The sequence below is a fragment of the Monodelphis domestica genome, chromosome 2 (assembly GCF_027887165.1).
Source record: "Monodelphis domestica isolate mMonDom1 chromosome 2, mMonDom1.pri, whole genome shotgun sequence".
In the NCBI taxonomy this organism is placed as follows: Eukaryota; Metazoa; Chordata; class Mammalia; order Didelphimorphia; family Didelphidae; genus Monodelphis; species Monodelphis domestica.
Genome location: NC_077228.1, coordinates 32,410,808 through 32,436,885, shown reverse-complemented (window position 1 = coordinate 32,436,885; position 26,078 = coordinate 32,410,808). Strand labels below are relative to the sequence as shown.

The following is a 26,078-nucleotide window of genomic DNA, read 5'->3' as shown; positions in this document are numbered from 1 at the left end:
CGTCAGGGGTTCCCGAGGAGAGGACACGGGTTGGAGGATTCCCGACTCCTAGAGAGTGGGTTCCCTGAATGTGAGGCAGGGGCGGCCTTGGAGCCAGGCTCCTGGAGCCCCTTCCCATTGCCCCGCCCGGGACACTTTCAGCAGCTGCGCCCCCTCTCAAGGAGGGAGAAGTTGAGGCGCGAGGCTGGATTCAGGGTCAGATAAGCCTGGACGTCCGAGCCCTGCTCCCTTCCCCAACGTCCAGCCTAGCGCGGCCCGCAAAGACTAGGAGCCGAAGGAGAAGAGAGAATGAATGAATAAGGAAGAAGCTACCGCGGAGTTAAAGGGACTGCAGGGTTTCAGCGGCCCGCTAGGCTATAGGTTGAAGTCTCGGCTCGGGGCGGGATCAAAGGGAGGCCACGTGAGAGCTAGAGGCTTGGTGCTTTGAATGGAACGCCGCGGGAGCAGCCTCAGCCAATAAGCAAAAGGCGTCCTTTTGCGTCACCCGTTGCTGAGGCCGGCGCCTCTCTGCCCCTTCTCTCCCTCAGCCTCCTGCATCCTTGGCCACAGCCCTTAGGGTAGGCGCTGGCACCACTATTCGGAAAGAGGTTGCCGGAGGAGGGGCAGAAGCGAAAGCAGGAGGTGACTCAGGCCTCAGAGCCTTTTCACTTTCAACCGGTAACCAAGCAAAGTAAACCCCCTCTGGAGAAGGCTCCGGCTGCAGAAGAGACTTCAACTTCCAGCAAGCCTCGCGGCACCTATTTCCGGAGCCCGCCCTATGCGCGCTGCCTGTTGGGAGTTGGAGTCCTGGAGCGCTATGGCATATTTCTAGAGAAACCTATTCTTTCCCCAGGCCCGAGGGCCTGCTGAAAGGAACCGATCAGTCGCCTCTCGAGAACGAAGTCGCGAGCTCTGCAGGGACCCTCCTACACCAGAGATAGCGGGACCTGGAGGGGGCGGGACTTGCGCTGGCCCTTTAAACGCGGAACGGAAGTGGGTGGGCGGGGCCGAAGGCTACGCTATATAAAGCGGCCCGAGCGACGCGGGCTCTCCAATCTGCCATTTTCTGCTGCGGGAGCTGTGGAACGTGCCAGCCCCTATCTCCCTTTTCCCTTTTCTCCTCCCCTCCCCGTCTCTGTCCTCTGCGCCCACCGGCCCGCCTCCGAGAGACAATGGCCGCCGAGCCCGCCGCGATCGCCGAGCTCGACCCAGCCGACAAGTGAGCGGGTCTGGGGCGGGAGCGGGGCGGGGTCCGAGACGGGTCGTAGCCCGGGGCCAGGATGGGGGGCGGAGGCGGCCTTCCCTCCCCATCTTTTTCCTCTTGGGCTTCTCTCGTGGCCGCCCGCCATCTTGCCAGCGCTGCGGCGGTTTCTCCATCTTACCGGCCCGGGTCCCGGGGAGGCCGGCGAGGGGAGGGGGTGGAGGGGCACGTGCACGCGCGCGCCCTCACTCCCTTGCCTATCCCGCTCCCGGGGATTTGGCGCCAAAAGCTAGGTTCCACTCACGCGGAGCCAGGCTGCCCCGAAGGGGGCGGGGTTCCCCGACGCCTGCGCGGGCGCGTGCTGCCGGGGGCGGGGCTTCATGCCTTAGAGCGCCTGCGCGGGCGCGTGCTGCTAAGGGGGCGGGGACACCGGGAAGCGGGAAAACTCCCATTGTCTGAGGCGGCTGGGGGGGTGGGGGCGAGGGCGGGGGGGTCGCAGGCTGGGCTGTACGCGTGCGCGGCTGGGGGCGGGGATGGCGGGGGAGCGTCTGGGGCTGAGGCCTCAGTTTCTTTTCCCCGAAGACTTGCAGGACCCGCTCTGTCTAGGCTGAACTGCTTGGGCAACTTTTCACTATCAGTTTTATTCTATAAAATTGATGAGGGCAAGACGCAGTCTCCGAGACAGGGCTCTGGGTCTCAGTATTCCCATCTGGGAAATGGGTGCATTAGTCAACCCCGTGGGCCCCCTTCTGTAAGCTAGTTTAAAGGCAGTTTTCCAGCATTCGAATTCAGGAGACTGGTCCAGATTTGATTCTGTGTGGGGAAGGGAGGACTTCTGTCAGGGTCATGCCCTCCCTCTCCCACAGGTGGGGGCTCCAAACCTGCCTGCCCCCACCTTTGGGCTGCTCTCATTTTCTTGTCCCGAAAGTTAGGCTAGGGAGAAGCATTCACTCAGTGTTTTGGTAGAGTGAGATCCGTTCCATCGTGGTTTCCTGGGCTTTCGGCATTCTTATGATGGCATTGGGGTGCTCTGCTCTGTGCCTTGGAGCTGCTGTTGAAAAGGCTTCCTGAGGAAATGGGTTGGGGAGGGAGGAATGTGATGCTAGGTGGTTTGGGAAGGAGTTCTGGGAGAGGCTGGGAGGCCTTCCCACACCCCGGAGGGGTTGGCTGAGCCTTGAAGATAAGGATTGTTTTAGTCAATACTATTTACTAGTCTTTGTGTAGGAGGCTGAAAGAAACCTTTTCTAGTGGGTAGAGGACCAGGCCAGCCTTTTGTTAAGTAAAGACTTACACTGACCCTGGCCGAGTGCTAATAAGCTGAGCCTCAGGGATATGAGTGAAGTAAAATTAGTCTACCCTCAAGGGACTTCAGGTCTTTCTGGAAGATGATGTACTGGTGTATTCACGTATGTACCAAACAGACATCAATATTTGGGAGTGGGGAAGCATTAGATCTTTTAGAAAGTGGTTCTTGAACTGAGTATGGAAGCAACTCAAGATTTTAAGAGGTATGAGGATGGAAGCCAGTACAGTTTCTCAGACAATGAGATTTGAGTTCAGCTCTTGGAAGGGCAAGAAATCCCATTTGACTGGAACTTACCTGAGAGGTAGGTTGAGTCTGGGTTGGAATTGCCTCATAACCTAAATAGTAGGGGGAAAGGGGGGATTGACTAACAATATAGTTGTATTAGAAAGTATACTGGAGAAGACATTTCAGAAGGGGAGGCAGGAAGCATGGTTAAGGTCAAAAAGGGTAGAAGTGGTTTTGTTATTGGAATATGGACTACAGACCACCTGAACAGAAAGAAGACATAGTTGCCCAGCCAAGAATTCAGGGAGACCAACTAGAGTTCTAGCTCTTTACAAAAGTTGAGCAGTTGAGGACTTCATGGCAGCTTCCTGCAAATATGGAGAAACCAAAAAGGGACAGTTATTTTCTGGATCTTAATCTGGACTCCTCCATTCCAGAGTTTATAATAGGGAAAGGGAAACAGATTTCAGGAGAAAGGTAATACCTAAGCTGAGGAAAATGTCCCAAGGGAAAGTAGTCAGAATGCTCAGGAATGACAGAATCTGTTCCAGTGAGGAGAGAAAATGAGATTTGTCTGAAGAGACAATACAGATGTTGAGAAGAAGGGAGCAAAAGCCACATGATATGAATAGAGAGTATCACAGTCTTCTAAAAATAGGAATGCTAAAGCTCAAAATGAACTCAAATGTGGCAAAAGAAGCCAAGCACCAAGGCCTTTTGGGGTTATATTGGGAGAAAAAGAAAGCCCAAAACAGGACTAGGACCTTTGCGTGGGTGGGGTGATAACCAGCAAGAGAGACCACACAGCTGCTCAGGTCTTGTTTTCTTTCATCTTTTGTCTGCAGAGACAAAGTGGAACAACAAAATGACAACTGGAAGTTAATAGCCAAGATAAGCAAAGGAGCTAACAGTAGTCTTTGTTTCCGATGCAGGAAATTCAGGTCCCCTGGCTAAATGAAAAACACCTGGGCTTGAAATCACTGGCATCCATGGGAAGACTTGAGCCCTTGTCAGTGATCTGTTGAAGGGTCATGGAAAATAGGGAGGTATCACAAGATAGGAGGGGCAGATGTCAAGAGAACAATGAAAACTAGGCCAGTGAAATTGTCTAGGCTACAGTAAATGGATCATTAAAGAAGATGGTTGGTGAACACCTAGAAAGGGAGACTTGATTCCAAAGAGCCAGTCTTCTTTGTTCTAGCAAGCACAGGTAATGTCAGACTAACTTCATTTCCTCTTTTTAACAGTTTTAAACTTGCTGGTATAATTTACCTAGGTTTTAACTAAGGTTTTGCTTCTTCAGTTCTTGCTGTAGAAGTGGACATAGGGTAATAATTTAATTTTTTGGATTCAGAACTACTTGGATGGATGGCTAAACCTCAAGTGGTTAATGAATGGTTCAGTGACCTGGATTGGCTGGTTTTAGCAATTCTGGGTTTAACATTTTTATCAATTTTTTGGATGAAGGCAGAGATGGTATACATAAGAAATTTATAGGTAAATTTGAGATGTCTAAGGCAGGGAGCAGAAAAGGAGAGCTTACACAGGCCTGCAGTCAGTCTTCTAAAGTATGTTGACAGGCTAGGGAGAACACTGGACCAAATTGAATGATATATGTTCAGAGTGAATGTAGCCTTAATGCTTGGGTATAAAAAATGAATAGAAATAGAGACCTGGATAGATGCAGCTCTGTCTGAGGGTAGAATGGGATGGAAACTAGTAATTGTATTAGGAAGGGCTTCTCTTTCTGGAAGAGAGAGTGACCTTATCAGTACTGAGCCACATGATTTAGTATCATTCATAACTGGAAATTGTACTGAGGAAGGGAACCAGGATAACCCAGGGCAGTGTCCAAACTGCACTTTCAAGCTGCCTCTGAGACCCACCCCCCATCCCCCCATTACCCCAGACAGCAGAGGGAGGAAGTGCTCTCATTCTGCCACTGGGCAGAGGGGTGGGGCAGGTGAAAACTGTATTGGGGGCTGTGGAGAGGGGGAATCTGGCACACCTTTGCCAACAGACTTGGGGTCAAGCCTAGGTTTCAAGCCTGGGAAGATGATATTGCCCTGGATAAATAAATATTGGGAGTTTAGGAAGGGGGTTAGAGGAAAGAGGAGTTATATTGTGGGATGTAGAATTTAAAATGTCCATAGTGGACGTCTGTCTAGTTCAAGATGTCCAATAGTCAGTGTGGAGGTGTAAGATTGTAGGTCAGGGAGGATAAGGCTGAATAAATCTGAGAATTATCAGCGTGAAGAGAATTGAATCTACAGAAGCTGATCATTAAATCAGAGATCATTAAATAAGATGTTAGTATAGAGGGTGAAGAAAAGAGCCCAGGAGATAGCCTTGGGGAATACCTACAGTTAAGGAATTTGGAGGATGATCTTACTGAGGAAGTGGAGAGAACCAGGAGAGAGCAGTGTCATTTTGCATAGAGTTGAAGAAATTGAGAAGTAAGAAAGTGGAGGCATACAGTAAAGATTTTTTTCAAGGGATTTAGCTGTAGAAGGGACCAGGATGAAAGTCAACTGGGATGGATGCAACTTTTAAGGATGGAGGCAATATGGCTGCCACATTTTCAGGAAGCAGGCAAATTGCCAATAAAAAGGGATAGATTGAAGCAATTGAGACAGTAGGTATGATGGGGGTAATGAAATCTGTTGTATATATATAGAGGCAAGGAGAGAGGCCATCTTCTCTGTGTGAGAAAAGGGTAAAGAAAAAAGGTAGAGGAAGGAATCTAGGTGAAGTGAGATGAGAGAAGGAGCTCTTGGTGAATGGCTTTAGTTTTTCCAGTGAAATAGACAATTTTTCAAATGAAAGTGTGTGTGGGGGGGGGGCACTCGGGTGTGTGTGGGGGAAGGTTTGAGGAAAGCAGCTATGGAATGAGTGTGAAAGCATTTCATTAACTTGATGAGGGCCTAGTTGAGATGATGGGACAAATTTGTAGTAGATTCTCTAGATTCTTTTAGCTGTACATGAATAGAAGTGAAACACCATAGTAGGAATGATCCAAGAAGGTGGCTTGTGCAGGGCATAACAAGATCTGTGATAGGTCCAAGGATCCAAGGGACTAGAGAGAAGAAACCAATGTAGAATTGAACTGATTCATCAAGGGAAAGTGGGTAGCCAGTGCAAGAGGAATGGCCTGGGAAAGAACTGAGAATTGAAAGGTTTGGAGATGGAGGATAGGGAGGATGAAGACCAGGACTAGGAATATGAGGTAAAGGTGCAAGATATTGGGCTGAATTTTGAACTTGTTGAGGCTGAGATGTCAAAAGGCAGTTAGTGTGGGACTGGAACTGGGGATATTTAATTGTGCTCCTATATCCATAGGTTTGGTGTCCATTGACTAAATTACCTGCAGTTAACCTGGGGGGGGGGGGGTGGTAAACTATTTGGAAATTTCCAGAAAATAAGAAAGCAAAGCAGTTTATAAATTTCAAACTGCCTGCCTAGTGAGTACAGGCTATATATATGATGGAAGTCCCCTAGCCCAGTACAGTATTCATCTCACTTTGCTCCCATCTCCCCATGTGAAACTCATTTCCAGTCTACCTTTAATGTTCTTATTGTAGCATTATCTTAGTGGCTTTGCCTCATTTACAGTATTAATGGCCCTAAAGTCCAAGAGAAGTGAGTGGTGCTAGTACTGCAGTTCTGTCCCTGGATGTGCTGATTTGATAATGGATTGATGCATTTACCCTTAGATAATAGCTGAGATTTCAGCCATCCATCTCTCAAACAGCTATTTATTATGTGCCAGTTATTGTGCAAAGTGCTTCAATTGATCCTCACAACAACTCTGGGAGTTAGGTGATGTTGTTATCCCCATTTTACAGATGAGAAAACTGAGGAAGACCCAGGTTTGATTTGAACTCGTATTTTCTTGACTCCAGGAAAATCCTAGCTTCTAGCTGCCAAATATAGAGATGACTGGAACCTATGGAAGCTGATGAAATCGGGGAGAGGAGGGCGGGAGGTGGGGGGGTGGGAAGAGAGAGGAGAGAGCAATCTTGGAACCAGTCTGACAGGCAGGAAGAAAACCAGTAGGGAGGAGTGTAGAAGAGGAAAATAGAAATCTGGGTGCAAGTCTCTTTAATAAGGGGTAGTTGCCCTAGTGAGTCCTCTATTTGTCCATGATGGTGTAGTTTTCATAGTGGGAACCTGCTTGGTTGGGAGAGATGTAGCTGAGCTGTATTTGGAAGAAAGACTCTGAAGCTCCTGTAAAACCAGAAAGTTGAATGTGATTATTTAACTACCTGTGAATGATGATCATCCTTTATCTTAGTAGTTGGCACCAGTTTTTGAAAACTTCAACATGGAACGAACTCAGATTTGTTTGTGAAATTTGGGGACTATTTTATACTTGTCAACCCCCCCCCCAAAAAAAAAAAAAGTTTGCAGTGTGAGCCATGAGCAGAGAGGCCTGTGCTTAGCTGTTGAGGCTGTGAAAAACTTAGCAAGTTTTTGTTGGCTGTATCTTTGAGGAGCTCTTTTAAAGCTAGGGAAAGGAATAGGGTGCATAATTATAATACAAATTATTTGATTATTTGTGGTATAGACAAGAGACTTTGGATGATGGTATCAGATTTATGTATGTAAAGAAAATACAACTTGACTGAAGGATGAAGATTGGACATACTCATAGGTACATAGTAATTGTCCAGGTTGTGGGGAGGGCAAGAAGGGGAGGCAGAAGGTATTGGCCTGGACAACATGTCAGAGAAGGCTCTGAAAGGAGGTTAATAGAACACAAGCTCAGTTTGATCCATTATCCTTTCAGAGCAGCCAAGAAATTGAAGTGAGATTCAGGTTGCATTGATGGGCATCCTATCTGAGACTAGGGAGATTTAAGTCCTGTGTCCTGGTCAGACCATGGGGAGGGAGGATTGTGTACCATTTCGGGAACTATTTAATTAGAAGAAGGAAAGGGCCATGTTCACTCAAACCTTATGGGGATCCTTTGAAAGAAGTGAACTTCATCAGTTGCAGGCTTTGTGGACAATAAGTTGTTGGATTCATTAGAAGTTTGCTTGGACTAAATGGCCACTGACATTTCTGAGGTGCTGAGGTTTTTATATTGTAGGATGGTGAATGGAGAAATTGGAGACTGACACATGACAAGGCTGTAACAAGGCTGTAAGATTATGGATGAGAAGGAGGCTAACAACTAGTTGAGGCAGAAATAGGGTAAACAAGTTTAGGAGAAAAGTATTTAATATCAGGATTAGCTTAGGGTAAATGACAAGGCCTTATATGCCATGAATCTAGGTCATGGGTGTAACACCCGTTAAATAGAAACCTTTGTTTTATTTATTTATTCTATTTCTATGATTGAAATATACCAAAAAACCCTATAACGTCTGTCTTAGAATTGATACCAAGTAAAGGTTCCAAGGCAGAAGAGCTATAAGGGCTAGGCAAATGAGGTTTACCTGTGTGAGGTCACACAGCCAGGATGACCTGAGAACAAATTTGCACTCAAGTCCTGATGACTACACCTGGCTCTCTATTCATTGAGCCACCTACCTACCCAAAGTAATTTCTAAGGAACATAGAGACAAGGGGAATAGGAAATAAGGAAAAGAGGTAGACAGGACAGAAACTGAAGAGAGAGAGGGATAAACCTAGTAAGAAGAATCCAAAGTGGTACATACAGGCTGGAGAGAGCAAGGAAAATGAAGCTCAAAAGGTCCAATGGTTGCCTTTGACATCAGTTTCAGTAATCTAGTGTACCAGACCAAATTTACTAGGTAGCTGGGAAATTTTTGTCTGAAATGCCTCAGAATACCAGAGGTGGGCCCTGTTTTAGTACATAATTTGATGTTTGAGTTAAGGGAATTTTCTGAGTGAATAGGGCCATCAAGTTCTTAGGCTTTATTATTTCCACTTAAAAAAGTCTTATTAATGTTCTTGTTACATCTTCACTTATCAATATGTCCCTCATCTAGCAGGTGGGGTGGGGAAGAAAGGTTTCCATCTGAAGTCTTCATATTTATTGACACATGTCATTGTCCTCATTTACTATAATTTTTGTTTAGTCATTTCTTTTTGCTACTACAAGAAATGCTAGTATTTTGTGTATGTGGGACATTTATTTTTCTTTAAATTCTGGAGTTAAAGGGTATTGACAACCCTTTGAGTCACCACCTTAACATAATTGTAAATTGATTTCTAGATTGGTTGGACCCTTTCACAGCTCCACTGATAATCTATTAGTATATCTGTCTTTAACTTGCTGGGTATGAAGTTCATTTGAAGGGCTCAAAAAGTTGTTTTCTGTTGGTGCACAAAGGATAAAGACTAAGGATAACTGGTTCTAATTTTGGATACTTTAATTCCAAAGGGTGGAAAAATCAAGATTATCTCAATGTATTTGTCCGTATCCTACTATGGTATGAGTTGGAGATTTGCTTCCATTTTTATTTATAAAGCCAAGGAAAACACTAATTTGCTAGGCAGTGATTAGCCTTGAGGACTAGAAGGTTGCTTTCTTAGAAGGAACCCTGATTTGTGTTTATTCTTGTTAAATCCTATCTTAGTCTCTTAATAACTGTAATATTGTGTAAGTCACTTACTCTGCCATAGCAATAGTGTCCTCAGGTGTAAAGTGGGCTTAAAGCCCCTTACCTCACCAGTTGTGTGAATTGGTTAATTAGCTGAATGTCCTTAAGCACATTAACTACTTTGTTTCTGTTTAATTGGTTGATTGGCAATGATATTGTATAGGAAATTGGAACTGGGAGGGACATGAGAGATGATCTAGTCTAGGATTAAGACAGTGGTATGATTTATTCCTAGCTGGAATTAACGACTCAATTTTCTTTGCTTGGTCTTAATGCTATATTTCTTGGGGGGAATCAGTGTATTCTGAAGAAGAAACTTCTGAGACCGGAAGAAAGTTAGATTGCAGTGTGGTGGTATCTTGAATATTAACTTGGTGAAGGGCTCCAGCCAGGCCCAGCTCCCCTGAAGAATACCTCAGGAAAAAGCAAAAATGGTGCCAGATTAAACAAAGGTTGAGCCAGAACCAAAGAGAAACCACAATGAGCCTAACGGATATCTAGAGCCTGCAAATGTTCATGCTGTAGCTGGGGAATCTAATGCCAGCACAACCTTCTTGGATGATTATATCAAGGGATAAGGCCAGTGCCTGGAACTGGATGGGTTACTAAGAAACCAAGAGAAGTCCAGGCACATGGGACCCTTCCAGGAGGTCCTGTACCAAGGGATAAGTAAGGCCTGAGATCATAACCATCTCCTGGGAAGTAAAAACCCAGAGGCTGAGATAGGGCAGAGCCTAAGTCTGAGTTAAGGCCTAAGCCAGGACTCGTAAGAAGCTTCTCCATTATACACACATCTACGGAAAGGACACCACCAGCCACTCCATCCAGAACTGCAGGCCAGGAAGGAGCTTTCCCCCTCGCACAGTGATGTCTCCCCTTGGGTCTTCCAGAGTGAGAGATGTGGAAGGGCCTGGGTCTAGCTACCCCATCCAAAACTGTAGTAACAGCCCCGTGAATGAGATGTGAGTAATGAGAAAATGTGACTATGAAATAGCTGTAGTTCCCACAGTAGAACCTCAAAGGTGGTTAGAAGTACAGAAAGAAGATAAAGAATGAGGTGAGAACTTGGGAAGAAGAATCATCAGCTTAAACTTGAAGTTGGAAAACTTTGCTCAAGTAGTGTTAATTAGGATTTTGCTCCCTAGGGACTCTCTTTCACAGCATCCCAGTTACATAGGGAGGATAAAAGTTTGTGTAGCTCCGTCCTCACTCTTTTCCCCTGATTGTGACTGGGAAAGCTGGCTTTATGTCAGGCAGGAGAATCTATACACTTGGGTTTACTTTTTGTTAGATAATTAGGTTTGAACATGTATTTCTTTTAATTTATTTCCTTTCTACTTCAAGTGATTATTAATAAACTTTATAAAATATAATACTTGGAGTTATTAGATAATAATTTTAATCTTACAATAGGAAGCTGGACACTGAAGAAAAGAATAAAGCAAACTCTACTAAATGATTCAGTGAACAAAAGGCAGGGAAACAGCATTATTGTGTCATCCCCATCGGGGGGTTGTAGAGATAAGCTCAGAGTACATGTGCCATAGATTCACTAGCACAGTCCTAGACTCTTTACTTGGGTGAACAAAATATGGAGATGAGAAAGTTTGGGTTTTGGGGGAAAGAGAATGTGTTCTGTTTTGAGCATGTGGAATTCAAATTTAGAATAAATAATATGCATTTGGATTGGAGCTCAAGGGAGAAATAAGTGATCTGTTGATCAGTTAGGGCTGGGCCCCTTAAAATGCTTCAGTGCCACAAAATAAAGAATGGTTCCAGCACACAACTGCATGCATGTTGTTAAGTCTTTTCAGTGTAAACAATTTATTACTCAGATGTTGGCAGCTACAACCCAGGGCTTGATTTTGTTTTGTCTAGATTTTAGAAGGGTATGGAGAAAATGTTAATAATGCAGATTAAACTTTAAAATGTGGCTGTTAAATATTTATTTGCATCTCCCTGGTTGCAAGGGACCTCAGTGGTCATGTAATATAGTCCAACTCATGCCTGATAAGAAAATGCTCCAAAACATGGTGAGCTAAACCTTTAAAGTGGAGGGAACCTACCACCTTCCTTAGGCAGCCTATTTCATCTTTGATGTTTACTTTTCCAGTTACGTCCAATTCTTTGTGACCCATTTTGGGGGGGTTTCTTGGCAAAGATACCAGAATGATTTGCCATTTCCTTTTCCAGCCCATCTTACAGATGAAGGAACTGAGGCAAACAGGAGCAAGTGCTCAGGGTCACACAGCTGGTATCTGGGGCAATATGAACTCTACTGGTCTGTCCACCGCATCCCCAATGCCTTACCCTGAAATCAAGTGTAAGGTGGCCTTTTTTGCCCCCTTGTTCCTACTTCTGCTCTCTGAGGCCACGCAGACAAGGCTAATCTCTCCCATGTCATAATCCTTTAGCTATTTGAAGACAGTTGTCATGTAGCCCTATAGTCTAATAGATGACCATTTCCTTTGATTGAGCCTTATGTGACATGAATGTAAGGCCTAATTGCTATCCTCTGGAGACCTTCCAGCTTATTATCAATGTCTATTAAAATATGGTACCCAGACTAGAACATAATTTTCTGAATGAGACCAAACAAGGATAGAACAACACATGATTACCTCCTTGTTTTAGAAGCTCTGTTAATGCAGCCCCACGATCACACAGAGATAGATTGGCAGCCTTGTCACCTGGCTAACTTGCTGAGCTTGTAGTCCAATTAACTCCTCGGGTCTTTTAGAACAATTGCTGTCTGTTCATGCCTCCTCCATTTTCTCATTGTGAAGTTGCTTTTTTCATACCCTGTTGAAGTTGGTCTTACTAGATACAATCCTTGTCAGCCTGTCATGGTCTTAACTTGATGTCATTTGCAAATTAGATGAGTATGCCCTCTGTCTGGGTTCAAGCATACGGATCCCTGGAGTTCTCCACTGGAAACTTGAACTCTGGCCACCCAACCACTTCTGGATTCATTTGATTGTCTTCAAGCCAAATCCAAGTTTCTCCATTTTTTCCACAAGAATAGTATGAAAGTCCATCAAAAGGTCAAAATGGCTATCTTACAACATTCCCCTCATCTTCTAGTAGAGTGACCAGTGGGTTGAGGTGGATGTAACCTGATCCATCCTTGATGAAACCTCACTGTTTCCCTATCTAGATGTTTGTCAGCTGTCTCATTAAATGCTCTGCTCTGGAAGAGATTTGGGGATACCATATACAGATCATGGAGAAGAGCACACTTAATATGAAGCTGTGATTCGTGGGTAATAACACTGCCTACTTATAGTTGAACCTCTCACCAAGGAGAGGAATACATAGCTTTTCATTGAGATCATACATGGACATCTTTGGAGCCAGTGATTTTCAAACGATAATTACTTTGATAAATCCCCATGCTATTCTAGATTATTGTCTAGATAGATATAGATATAGATGATACACACACACACACACACACACACACACACACACACACACACACACACTGACATTGGAAACAATCCCTTGACATAGGCAGATCCAGGTCTTGTTTTGCAACAGGAGCTGAGTCTAAAGAACTTCCTTTTCCAGGCCCCTAGTTCTCTGGGCATAGCCAGACCTTTGTGGTTGGGCAGTTTTGACCCAGGGAAGCATTGCTTGATTTCATAACCTGAGATGTGCCTTTGTCTTCTCCAAAGCTTATTATTCTCCCTACCCACTCTTTGTTGGGTTGTTGTAGCAGAAGTTTTGGAATCTACTGATCACCAGACAGCAGGGCCTGCAAGAACTCCTGGTTGCCACTTTAGCATTTATAATTGGAGACACATTCTTTAAAACCATGTGAGAAATGGTTCACTGTTCCCAATTTGCTGCTGAAAAAACTGAGACCCAAGAGATATTAAGTGACTCAGGGCAGGTCCCTATCATGATTGCAGCTTCAATCAAGTTAAGCCCTTATCCTCTCCTGGCCAAGAACTTTTTTTTTTCTACTGTGCCACACTCTTCTGAGTGCAAACTCTTTGGAAAGCACCATTTCAATTTATTTTTCCTGTCGCTCCTGACAGTAAGATGTTTAAAACAGGGAGGATCATTTCTGACCTCTTTGAGCTTGATTACTCCTATCCCTCATCTTAAGGAAATGAAGCAAGAAGCCCTGAGGAGGCTCTTCCTTTGAGCCATGCAATGCCAAGCCAAGGCATAGAGATCAAAGTGAGAACTCCTGGCCTCAGAGAGCTCTCATTCTAATAGGCAGAACGTGGCGAAATGGCACCAAAGATAGATTGTGTGCCAGAGAGTGGGCAGTATTGATTGGTTAAGGTTGGGAACATTAATCCCAGGGGGTAAGGGAAGATGATGGGTTCTTAGCCAGTGAAATGGGCTGGAGCCATCCATAAGAGGAATGGCTTTCCATTTCCTCAGTCAAACTCAGCAGCTGTATCAGTTCTCCTTTGGGAGTCAGGATTAGAGTTAGCACTGAAAGGCCTCTAGAGATCCTATAGCCCAGCCCTCTTCCTTTTACCCAAAGAAGAAACAAACTGAGAGAGTTTGCCTGAGTGACTTGCCCCGTTGCATTTTGAGGCTCCATTCTGGTTTGGACGGTCTTGTTCAGATGTGGTTGTTGTGACCATCTGATAGTGATAAGCAGCAGTCCTGGCAGTACTGATGAGGTGGAGAAAGGCCTGTCTAGTGAGAAGAGGGACAAAGGGAAGGAGAGGGGTTCTATGTATGTTCTCACTGGCAGGGGTTTGGATGGGGAGAACTGTAGTGTCAGGACAATTGACATCTTTGTTGCGTTGAAAGAAGAGCTCTCAATACTTGTCAACTCACCAAAAGTTGTGGGAAGATCTCATTGTAGAGACCTCCCTTTCCCCCCTTAATTTTGAAACAGTCAGTGGGTACCTGGGAGCAAGTGTTACCTGATGACATTAGTCATCCCCACACCCCCAAATGTGTTTTGACTGCCAGTGTAATGAACCTCTCTGGACTGACTCTGAATGTGCGTTCACTCTAATTTTCACTGTCTTAAATCTCTCCAGAAGGGAAGAAGAGGCACCTGCCCCGTCCACATCTACAGAGAAAACTGATAGGTAAGAAACAATGGCATTTGTAAACAGCAGCTGGCCATCTTGAGTGGAAACCTAGCTTTGTTTCATGTTGTGGGTGAGGCCTAGCTAGGCACATCTTGGTGGAACCAAAGATTTGTGAGTCACTTGGCTAAGTCATTTTAAAATTTTATTTAAAACTCTTACTTTCTGTCTTAGACTTGAATACCAAGTATTGTAAGGGTTAAGCAGTGAGGGGGTTAAATGACTTTCCCAGGGTCCCACAGCTAAGAAGACTGAGGTTAGAACTGAACACAGGAGCTCCTTTTTCCAGGCCTGGTGTTTTATATACTGAGCCACCTCAGTGTCCTAACTGAATCACTTTTAATGAAAACCCCTGGGAAATCTGCCTTTTGAGTTTTGTTTTATTTATTTACTTTTTTTCCAGTTGAGCTGAGCAACTGTGTTTCAGAAGCTAATTTGGGGCCAGATAGGGGGGCTTCTGTTACTACTGCCAAAGATTCATTCTCTCTTTGGGCTTTCTTCCCATTGCTGCTGCTGTTCCATGTTTAGGCCTTTGAACTTGGAACCATGACAGCTTTGGAGTCAGGCTGGTTTGTCTCACACAGGAGGGGCAGGGGACAGCCATCCCTCCCTCTGAGCTGTCATCAGCCCTCCCTGGAGCAGCCACTTCCTCCAACTCAAAGTAGTGGCCCTCTCCATGGTCACCCACTCCTTCTCCCACCCTTAGAATGAGTATCCTTAACAAGCTTGAGGAATAGTGGTGTTGTTGGATGAACTTGACCCTGGGAACCTTATACAGATTTCATGCCCTTCATTTGTTCACCTAGCATTGATGAGTTAAGTTTCCACTCTGGGGACATCATAGTTGACAATAGCATAGACCACTTGTAGGCCCTCCCAAAGCACTTGGCTCACGCACAACAGTTCTGTGAAGTTTGGAATGCAGGTAAGTAAACTGAGGCTCCAGGTTGTAACTGGCTCAGGGTCTATTGCCAGAGGGACAGTGATCCCAGGGACCAAAGTTCCGATGGAACATTTGTCCTACTAGGGACAGATCTTTTTCCTTCTAGATTTCTAGGCCCTTAGAGTCCACCTAATGCAACTTTTGTGATATTTGTGAATGAATTCAGCATCTCACAGGTGAATTCATGTAGCTTGGGGCTATGCAGGCTTGAAGCCTGGCCTTGACTTTCTTCCTGACTGTCCTCAGGATAGAGGTTGGCACTTGGGCATACGGGATGATAGACTTGGCTGGAAGGGCTGACCTTTTCTTTCCCTGGCCAACTAGTCCAAACCATTCATATGACAGAGCCTGAATTTCTGGCTAGGCCCCCAAGATTGCTCTGGTGCTCTGCCTCTTGCACACTGTTACTTGGAATCAGGCCTTGCCCTCTGAAGTGGAGGAGGGGCTTTTGGGCAGGGATAGCATTACTGACCAGTCTTGGCAGGGATTTCAAGAAGCTTTTGGCTTGAAAGATAACTAGTAGATGTGAATGGTGGGTTAGAATGGGGAGGATTGAAGACTTTGTCAGGGGCTCAATAGCCTGGGAAAGGCCTGGGGTTTGGGGGTTGATGGGGTGGGTAAGAAGTGTGGTGGGAAGGGGCTGTCGTGAGAAATGACAGATAAGGTCAAGGGCATTGGGGGCCTCCCTTATGAGATTAGGCTTTGGGGTGGGGGCGGTAGCAATTGGTTTTGTAGTGTTGAAGTATCTAGCTGGAATAGGTGGCCCTTTGGGTTTTGGGCTGTGCACCTACTGTTAGGGTGTGGCTGGTGGTTCTGACCCATAGTATTCTGGTTTTTGTTTTTCTTCCCCTTATTTGCCACACTCCCAGTCTGGATGTGGATAGTGAATCTAAGAAGCTACTGGGCTTGGGGCAGAAACATCTGGTAATGGGAGACATTCCAGCAGCTGTCAATGCATTCCAGGAAGCAGCTAGTCTCTTGTAAGTATCAGTATTTGCTTTTGGTAGAGAAGTGACATTTGTCATGAATGTCAAGTTGAAGGTTTAATAGGGCAGAAAGTCTCCGAGTTCTGCATCTGCCTTTGTTGTCCCCATTCTCCCTCTTGTTCAGGCCTTTGGCTGGAACTGCTTACCCTGCCTCCCGGCTTTCCTCTCTATCCTGTCTTGTACCTTTGCCGGAAGATTGGAGTACCTAAAATATAGGATTGGGCCACCATGTAACTGAGGGCACGACCCTCCTGAGTCTCCTACCCCCAGCCCAGGTGGTGCACCTAATTCTACAGCATAGAACCCGAGTTCCTGTCTTTGGGCCTCCTGGTCCAGTATCTTTTGTGTATTTTCTCCCTCCTGATTCTTCACCTCTCCTATCTTTCTGAGGTGACTGAGGGCTCCCTTGCCTGCTGTCTCCTTTCTCAACCCACCTGTGGCACTCTCTGTGGTCCCTGTCACGGCGTGTCTATCCTTAGTGCTCAGCACAGCATTGCTGATGTCGTGCCAGGTGCTTGGTCAGAGATGGCCATTGAAGCCAGTTGAGGGGTATAGGAGACTTGTGAGGGACCATGATGGTGGCAGTCAGTGTCGGATACGTGTTTGTTGGAAATAAAGCCCTCAGCTGTGGCAGACTCAGTGTGGCTGGTCTGAAGAGGATGAGGCAGCTTGGGCTCCTCAGTCTGGCCTCTGGCCCATGCTTTAGGCGAGCCCGCAGCTGCCTGATAATTGTCCCTGGCATTCCCTTTAGGTGGAGTGCTTAGGGCACAGGCGAAGCAGCGCATGGCTTGAGGTGGTTATTTTGTAGGTGAGATAGCTTCTCTTATTTTGCTGTGTGTCCTTTCCTCTCTAGGGGTAAGAAGTATGGAGAGACAGCTAATGAGTGTGGAGAAGCCTTCTTTTACTATGGGAAATCTCTTCTGGAGTTAGCAAGGTATGTCTTCCAAGGCTCACTCAGTGCTTGGGATGCATGGAGGGCTCTCCCTGGTGTACAGGGGCTTGGGCCTCCCTCTCCCAAGGTAGAATGTGGGGCAGGAGGACCCAGTCAGTGGGAGGAGCAGGTGGTGTTTGGTAAAGGTTAAGCAAGACAATAGATGCCTTCGTTCTGGATGGGAGAAGTGGATGTGATGTGGAAACGCAGAAATGGATGTGCTTTCGTGGCTGAGAGCGGAGTAGATTCTCCCATTTGGATTGCTGAGTATGGAATGGGAGAGAATCTTTAGCCTCTGTGCAACCTTGAAGGTCCAGGTTCATTCATTAGATAATGGCATCAAGGCCATCAGATGCAAAAGGTGCCTTGGTTCCTTTTAACATAGTAGAGACAGAGCTACCCTTGGGATAGGGAATCTCCTTACCAAAGCAGGCTAGGATGGTGTCTATGCCCCTGGCCATGTGCTGCCCATCATACTATGGTGCCTCTTGAGTAATTTGTAGAAGTTCAAACTTTGTTAGATTAGACAGAGACACTTAGAAGTCTTAATGTTTTGCTATTGTGGGAGCTAATAAATCATCCATTGTCAACTCCTGGTAAACTCTCTAATTGTGATGATGATCAGAATAGTAGCTTGGATTTCTACCATGTTTCAGAATCTGTAAAGTACTTCAGTCCTGGGAGGGGGTGGGCAAAGGACATAGCATTTATAGAGAGAAAAAGTATGGTTGGAAGGTTCCAGGATTGGGCCCCAGGTCAGAAGAAGAACTCAGTAAAATTAGAATTGGAATCCCATCTTGAAGGCCCTCTGTCTCTTTACACATGTAGACATTGGCTATCACTGTGTAATAGGGACAGGGTTACTCATCAAAAGTGCCTGGAGCTGACCACTTTGAAAATGCCCCCAGCAGCCATCTATCCATCCCCGCCAGCAATTGCTTTTGTGCGCCACCCCCACTCCCCTCACCCCCCAGTAATTACTAACCCTTTTGCACTGTCCACATTTTGCAATCTGCTCTGCTGTATTCTGAGCTCAGCAAGGAGAATGGCTAGTACTGACCTCAGTAGGAGTGAGAAGGACCCTAGCCGTGGTATCTTGGTGCTTTCTATGTTTGTTCTCCTCCTAGAATGGAGAATGGGGTGTTAGGAAATGCCCTGGATGGAGTCCCAGTGGATGAAGATGGAGAGAAAGCAGAAGATGAATCTATGGTAGAGAGTTCTGATAACGTAGATGGTATGTAGCGCTGCATGTCCCACCTCATAGAGACGCCACGCATCCAGAGATTGCGCAAACTGATCACAGCTGACTACTGACACTTTGGGGCAGGCCAGATAATCTTAACTCCCACTTTGGAGGAAGTAACTGAATTCCTCACCAGACAAGGTTCCTATGTGGCTTCTTGTTTGGAGCAATGGCTACCATCCAGAAGCTTTTCCTGATCCCTATTTTTGAACCAGCCTGGGCTACTCAGTAACTTTATTAGAATAGAGGGAAATCGCTTATTTTCTCTTCTTGAAGCCTGAGTGCCCTTTCAGGTGGGAGCCTGTAACCCCAGACAGTGTAAGAATAACAGTAATGTTAGTAATGACCCACGTTTCTGTGGTACTTTATAAAAAGTTTACAAAAGCTCTACATTTTCTATCTTATTTGAGCCTGGAAAAGCTTCGCATCCTCTTCACCACCTATACTTCATGTGAGGGGCTTCTTTGCTGGCTAGTCCTTGCTCCTTTTTATTTGAACAAAATTTTCCAGGGGCAGAGTTCCATTGTAGTTCATCAGCCAGGCTAAGGGTTAGAGGGGGATTAATTTCCATTTCCATTTATGCCTTTTATCATTAAACTGGAAGAAATGTTTATGCTTCATGTTCCTTCACCATGTAGAGGAAGCAAGGGACGTGTTGAGAGAACAGGTCTATGATGCCATGAAGGAGCAGGCAGCACAGAAAGCCAAGGCCGAGGCTTCCCGGGAGAAGGCCCAGGAAAGCCCAGCAGAGGGGCCCGAGAGCACAGAAGCTGATGTAGAGATGGTGGAGGACAAAAGCCGGGCAGAAGCAGCCCCAGGAAGCCCTGAGAAGGCCCCGAGCCTAATCCCAGAACCCGAAGCAGCAGCCACTTCAGAGGAGCCACCAGCAGAGACAGAAGCTCCGACTGCTGCCCACCAAGATGGAAAGCCAGAAGAAGAGGAAACCAGAGCAGAAACAGTAGTTGAGGAGAAACAGGGAGAAGTAATTATAAGAACAGAGGAAGGGCCCAGAGAAGCTCCTGAAGAGCAGCCAGCCCCAGCCCCAGAAGAGCAGGGAGCTGAAGTCAGAGTAGAAGGAGAGGCAGCAGATGGGGGAGGAGGGGAAGGGAGGGAGATGGAGGCAGTAGCAGCAGTATCACCCGAAGCCAAGAAAGGAGAGGTGGAAGCGGTCCTTGCTGAAGAGGAACCAGCAGAGGCTTCAGGGGAGGCCCAAGTGGCAGCAGCACCCATGGAGGCCCAGGCAGAAGTTCCAAGTGAGGAGAAAGTCGAGGAGCAGCCAGCAGCAGCCACCCATGCCGAGGGCCAGGCTAGTGTGATTTCTGAGCCAGGAGAACAAGTCCCTGTAGAAGAGCAGGCTGCCCAGAAGCTCCCAGACACAAAAGAGAACATCGATCCTGAGGCAGGGTCTCTGGCAGAGGCAGCCCCTGTCCAAGAGGGCCCCAAGAGCACTCCAGAAGATTCCAAGGCAGCCGGAGATGGGCCTGAGATGGGCCCCAGGGGCCAGGTGGCTGGAGAAACACCCTCTGAAGAAAAAGATTCAGTAGCTGCTGCTGTAGAACAAGAAGAAAAAGATGAGCTGATGAAGGAGAAGGAGGAGGAGGAGGAGGAGGAGGGAGAAGGTAACAGGGAGGCCAGGCCTACTGCTGTGGGGGGATGACGTGATGGACCTGACTCACTAACTGGGGGAAAGTCAGCCTTCCATTCAGAATTTTCCGTCTGCCTTTGGAGTAGGAGCCAGGAACGGGGTGGCCAGAGTAGAGGCCGTGGAGCAGGGGTTCAGGAAGCCACAAGACTGCCTTGGCTAGCTGAAACTAATGCTTTTACTAACTGCCATAGACATGTCAGCTGGGACTCACTTGCCTGGCCAGTGACTTGGAGCAGTATGGGAACCCAAAGGGGCAAGGAGGGTGGGGGTGAGGTGGGGGGTGGGGAGCAGGACCAGGCAGTAGCATTCAAGTAACCAGGGTGGCAGAGAATGCTGAATGGAGGTCCACTTGCATGCCTTCTGGGAGATTAAACCTTTGTTCTAAAGGCTTATTTTAACATCTGTTTTAGGAATTAGGGACAGCACAGTAGAATCCCCAGATTTGTCGCACATAAGCAGACTTGCCATGTAAAGTGAGGGCTTTGTTTTGTGGAAGGAGTTAAAGTTATGAGCCATGCCCAGCTATACCATGAGGCACAGACAGATGTTGCTGACATGTAGTGGAAGGGCTTTGCTGCTGCTGCTGCTGCTATTGCTGCCGCCGCTGCCACTGCTCTTTCCCCTCTTCACCTGCCTCCCTGCTCTAGCTGCTCACCTGCTTTAATTTGATCCTTGGGGAACTTCTTTTTTTAATTGCTTTCTACAATCCTTACAATTGGCAAAATTGCAAATGGAACAGTGTTCATAGATCAAATTCATTCATTTGAAATGGTTTCTCAGTGTGTTGTCATTTGAGGATTCTACTGTCTAATGATTCCTCTAACACCAACATTAATCGTAGATATGTTCCCATTGTCTTTTCTCCATGAACAATTGCTAGATTGGTCCTTTCCCCTCTAGACCCCAGCCCTAGCTACCTTAACTAGGATTCGAGGGAGATTTTTCCCAGGCCACCCAAGTGTAGTAGTGAGGTCAAGAGGAATGGAGGGAGTTGGCCACTCTTTATTACCTTCTGTGGCCCTCTTCTAGAAAGGAAGAAAACAAGCATTTATTAATCACCTATCATATACATATTGTATAAATTGCTTTACAAATATTATTTGAGTATCACAACACTGGGAGGTAGGTAGGTGCTGATATTTTCCCTATTTTATTTGAGGAAACTTAGAGAAAAATGAAGTGACTTGCTTATAGTCACATAGCTAGTAAGTGTCCCACGGCCAGATTTGAATTTAGGTCTTCCTGACTAGGCTCATTGCTTTAGGCATTGCCCCACCAGCTGCCTATAGGAAAGGGCCTTTACAGACCCTTTTTTCTGGGATCAGAGTCAGGGGTGGTTGAATTTCCTCAGGTTAGAGAAGGAGATATGGGCCAAAAAGATCTGACTGCTTCCCCATTCTACCACCATCCTCCCTCTACATCAGAAACAGTACACTTTATTTAGTATATCTCTCAAATAGAACTTTTGTTAAGGACCTCTCCTGAACCAGCACAATCATTCATTGTACTTTGACAATGTTGATTCCAGCATCCCCAGAGTGTGGCTGGTGAGGCTTCTTTGAGACTGGTTTTAAAAAACAAAACAAAATACCATTCACCACAAATTTCCAACTCCTTTAGGAACAGTAAAGAGTTGGTTCAGTCTGATCCATATTGGCTGACTGACTGCACCCTTAAATGATAGAAGGTAGACTTAAAAAATAACTGAATAGGTGGTTCTATCTTTTCTTTTTAACTTCCTATCTAGAAACAGTGCTGTGTATTGGTTCCAAGGTAAACGAGTGGTATTATGCTGAAGAACACTGCCATCTTAGTATCACAGAATCCAATGGAACCAAGCCTTTTGGGCACTTAGTCCAGTTGATACCCAAAAAGGGTCTTATCAGTGCCCCCAACAAGTGCTCAGGGTCCTCAGCTTCTGGAGATCTGAGAGCAGAGGTAGTCCGACTGCCTTTATACTTGACCCCCAGAAAGCTAGAAAGTTCAGGACCTACAGATCTGAATCCCTCAGAGTTGTGAGTTTGGGGAAGTCTTGACATCATTAGTGATCTTCCACTTCACATGTGGGAACCTCAGTGGATAAGTGAAAGTCTGGGCCTATCGGGTTGTAGCACAGAGAGATGAAAACCCAAAACTACTAAAGAGAACACCTCATTCAGTGTGGCCAAGAAAGTCATTCCCCAAAGGAAACTTGTCTTGGGAGGCCATGACTGAGTGTATTTCTTCTCAGATTGTCCTCTTACGTTGGAGATAGTTGGGAGATATAAGGGTCACCCTTTGACTTGATTCTGATTAGTGAACTGGCATTATTAATTTGGCAGAAAGTGGTCTGGCTCTTGAGCCTCCATTCCAAAGGACCTTGTCTTTGAGCTGATGGTCCTTTCCAGATACCAGCTTTACTTTTTATCAGCCAACATGCCCTTCAGGTAGCTCAATTTGACATTATTATACCTTGGTACAAGTTACCAGAAGCACCAAGAAACCCAGCCTGAGCTTTGAAATAGCCCAAAGAATTAATCCAGCCAAGAGAAAGTGCTCTTTGCAGAAGGACCTGTGAGCCTGGTTTCTTTCCCCTGGTGCTGCTAGCCAAGAACTGATCTCCTTCCCAAGGCCTGGACCCAAGGTAGTTTCTAGGTTCTGTATCCCCTGAGTTAAGGCCAGGTTCATCTCTTGACTTTTAATGCCCTCTCTCTCCCCTCAAACTCTCACCTTGACCATTAGCTTTAATCCCAGATTGAGCTGATGTGTGGACCAAAGTATTTTTGAGTGGCAGCAGCTGAAATGCCCATGACCTTTGGATTTGAAGCTGTGGCTGACAGTCCACTGGGTGGAATCCCAGCGACTAGCCTGTGGGTGTCTCCTACTCTTTTCTCATTCTGGAGGGCTTTTTACTTGCAGAAACTGAAGGCTCTGAAGAAGATGACAAAGAGAATGACCGAGAAGCTGAGGAGCCAGGAAACGATTCTAAACTGGAAAACAAGGTGTGTTCTCCCCCTGGCCCAGGACCTGGTCCTCATTCAAACTCCACTGCATCGAACACCACTTACTTGGCTTTCTCTTAGTCTGTTCAGGAAAATGAAGATGAAGACATTGGAAACCTGGAACTTGCCTGGGATATGCTGGACTTGGCAAAGATCATTTTTAAGAGGTAAGTCGCCCCGCTCACTTTATTTCCCCTTCTGTGCTCCCAGACTGAAGAGAAAGCTGTGGCCCTCTTACCCCCCCCCCCCCCCCCCCCCCCGCCACACACACACATACACACCCCCTCTCCCTTCCCCACTAATACATTCCTCCTGTTTTAGGCAGGAAACAAAGGAAGCCCAGCTCAATGCAGCCCAAGCTCACCTGAAGCTGGGGGAAGTGAGCATCGAATCTGGTAACTAAGCAGCCCCTGGAGGAAGTTTGGGGCATTTGGGTTGAACGGGCATAAATAAAGTGAGCGCCGAAAGGGCTTGTTGCTCTTGGGTAAGAAGTGGGGTGTAACACTCTTGGGAGACCCACCTTGAGCCTCAAACGGGGGTGGGGTGGGAGAGGCTAAGCCACTGGCCCTTAGAACTTTGGTTTCTTCATCTGTCAGTAGAGGTGGGAGCCAGGCATGGAGAACAAGGGGCATGATGGCACTGAACTGTGGCTTGAGCCTACAGTGTCTGTCCATTTAATTCATATATTGTCACCCTATAATTTTCCTCTTTGGATTATCCCCTGTTCTACAGAAAATTACAGCCAGGCCATAGAAGAATTCCAGGCCTGCCTTGCCCTTCAGCAGAATTACCTTGAGGCCCATGACCGACTGCTGGCTGAGACCCATTACCAGCTGGGCCTGGCCTATTCCTACAACAGTCAGTATGGCGAGGCAGTGTCTCAGTTCACCAAGTCTGTGGATGTCATTGAGAAGAGGCTGGGTGAGTGCCCCCCTCCCCTGCCGGGAGACCTGTCAGTTCTGTGGGTGGGGAAGGGCGCCTGCTCAGCAAAGGGCCCATGCATGTGTTTGCAGCCATGCTGAACGAGAGGATAAAGGCAGCGGAGGCCCCTTCTGCTGAAGATGAGAAGGAGATTGAGGAGCTCAAGGAACTGCTCCCGGAGATTAAAGAAAAGATTGAAGATGCCAAGGAGTCACAGAGCAGTGGGAATGTCGCCGAATTGGCTCTGAAGGCCACCCTGGTAGGCCATTGGCTTCTCCGCTGAGCCTCATGCCTTCCTGCCTCCCTTCATACTTCACTTTCTCTGAGGTGGAGTTGGGGGTTGTTCCTATCCCATCCCATGATGTCCTTTTCCCTTGCATCTCCTGTTGGGTCCATGACATATATTCATCACAGTTATCCCTCCTTGACTGACCTCTGCATTCAGGACCTAGGCCTAGGTGTGCCTAGCACAGTGCCAACAGAATAGCCTGGCCATAAGGGGTCAGCTTCTGGGTCTATGGCTTGGGCAAGCGGCTAAGGGAAGGGGATGTTGACCGGGGATGCAGTGGCCTGGTCTTTCCTAGAAAGGCCATGAGGGGTGGTAGAGGAGGGAGAGTGGGCACTGTGTCCTGCTGCCTCTTGTTTCTCAGGTGGTGGGCCAAGACAATGGGGTCAGAGCAAGGCTTCCTCTTTTACAGGTTCAGGCAGCTTCTGGTTTCACATCAAGCAGTGGGAATTCGTCAGCCTCAGGGGTGAGTGTCCAGGAGTGGCTGGCTGGTAACGGTGGGCTAAATCAGGCTTCACTCAGACTTGATACATTACTTGATTTATTCCAGATCACAGCTAGAAGATCCACAGATGGTGCTGCTACAACGTCCTCAAATTGTGTGACTGACATTTCCCATTTGGTCAGAAAAAAGGTCAGTTCCTCCCATTGACCCCAGAAGCTGGCTCTGAGGCCCAGAGCAGTCCCTGGGCAGCCGTCACAGCACTGGCTCTAGAGTCCAGGAAACTTGGCACTTCTGTTCTTTGGTCTGAATTTGTTTCCTGATTACTTGTACAAGACAGTTTTCTTTTGCCTGGAAGAGACTTGCTTTGGTGAGAACTAAGAGAAGGGGCCCTGGAATGGGCGAGTTGTAGCCCAGTGATTCAGCTACTTGGGACCCTTTTCAAGTTTAGCCCTGGTTGGTAGCTGGCCATCCTCCAGTCTCCCTGAAATCTGCAATTGCATGCTTGTAGAAGTGGGAGGGAAGGTGGGGATGCTTTGGGGTTTTTCTTTGTTTAAATATAAGAAAATTAATTTTTTAAAACCTCACCTTCCATCTTGGAATCAATACCATGTATTGGTTCTAAGGCAGAAGAGTGGTAAGGGTTAGGCAATGGGGGTCAAATGACTTGCCCAGGGTCACCCAGCTGGGAAGTGTCTGAGGCCATATCTGAACCCAGGCCTCCTGTCTCTAGGCCTGGCTCTCCATCCATTGAACCAGCCAGCTGCCCCCCTGCTTTTCTTAAAGCATGTTTGGAGCTGAGTACTAAAGTTCATCCTTTTGTTTTCAGAGGAAACCAGAAGAAGAAAGTCCCCGGAAAGATGCTGAGGCCAAGAAACCCAAGCAGGAGCCTGCCGTCAATGGTGGCAGTGGTGACGGGGATGGGGGCGGTGATGCTGCCCCCACTACAAATGAGGCTGCAGAAAATATGGAAGCAGAGGTGAGTAGGCCAGGGATGAGGCAGGGGCTGGTAGGGGCACCCCTAGTCCCTGACCTAGAAGCAAGGCTATAGAGAGGCCAAGGGAGGTGGGGGATGCTTGCACCCCTCTGCCCCCCGGCCTGACAATGCTCCCTCACACAACTGTCTGCCTCACAGGCTGAGAACCAGCCACCAGCCGAGTCAGGAGCTGCCACCGTACAAAGCACCGCATGAACCTCCCAGAGGGAGGCGGGAGGACCCTTCTCTCTCCAAGGACGATGCTTTTGTATATAATGTATTTTTTCACTTTTGGGGACTCTTTTTGTATAACTTCAATAAAGATTGTACGCAAAGGTTGAGGTGTAGATGGTTTTTTACATGCCGACCATGCCT

At 46.8% G+C, this 26,078-nt stretch overlaps 1 protein-coding gene across 7 annotated transcripts; it reads left to right on the top strand.

Annotated features, from left to right (window-relative positions):
- Positions 1 to 983: 983 nt before the first annotated feature.
- NASP (nuclear autoantigenic sperm protein) lies at positions 984 to 26,042 on the top strand. 7 transcript variants are annotated; one of them, XM_056815226.1, is made up of 15 exons: positions 1,019 to 1,198; positions 14,299 to 14,349; positions 16,162 to 16,272; positions 17,132 to 17,212; positions 18,337 to 18,443; positions 19,091 to 20,071; positions 22,996 to 23,078; positions 23,169 to 23,245; positions 23,400 to 23,473; positions 23,811 to 23,999; positions 24,092 to 24,258; positions 24,698 to 24,751; positions 24,836 to 24,919; positions 25,557 to 25,706; positions 25,863 to 26,042. In XM_056815226.1, exons 1-15 carry the CDS (start codon positions 1,152 to 1,154, stop codon positions 25,917 to 25,919), a joined length of 2,313 nt encoding a protein of 770 aa, XP_056671204.1. In that variant the 5' UTR covers positions 1,019 to 1,151; the 3' UTR covers positions 25,920 to 26,042. The 7 variants fall into 7 exon arrangements, with proteins under 7 accessions (XP_007480302.1, XP_056671206.1, XP_056671204.1 ...); XM_056815225.1 differs by having other exon boundaries at positions 1,020 to 1,198; positions 23,160 to 23,245; XM_007480240.3 differs by lacking the exon at positions 19,091 to 20,071 and having other exon boundaries at positions 984 to 1,198; positions 23,160 to 23,245.
- The last annotated feature ends 36 nt before the right edge of the window (positions 26,043 to 26,078 follow it).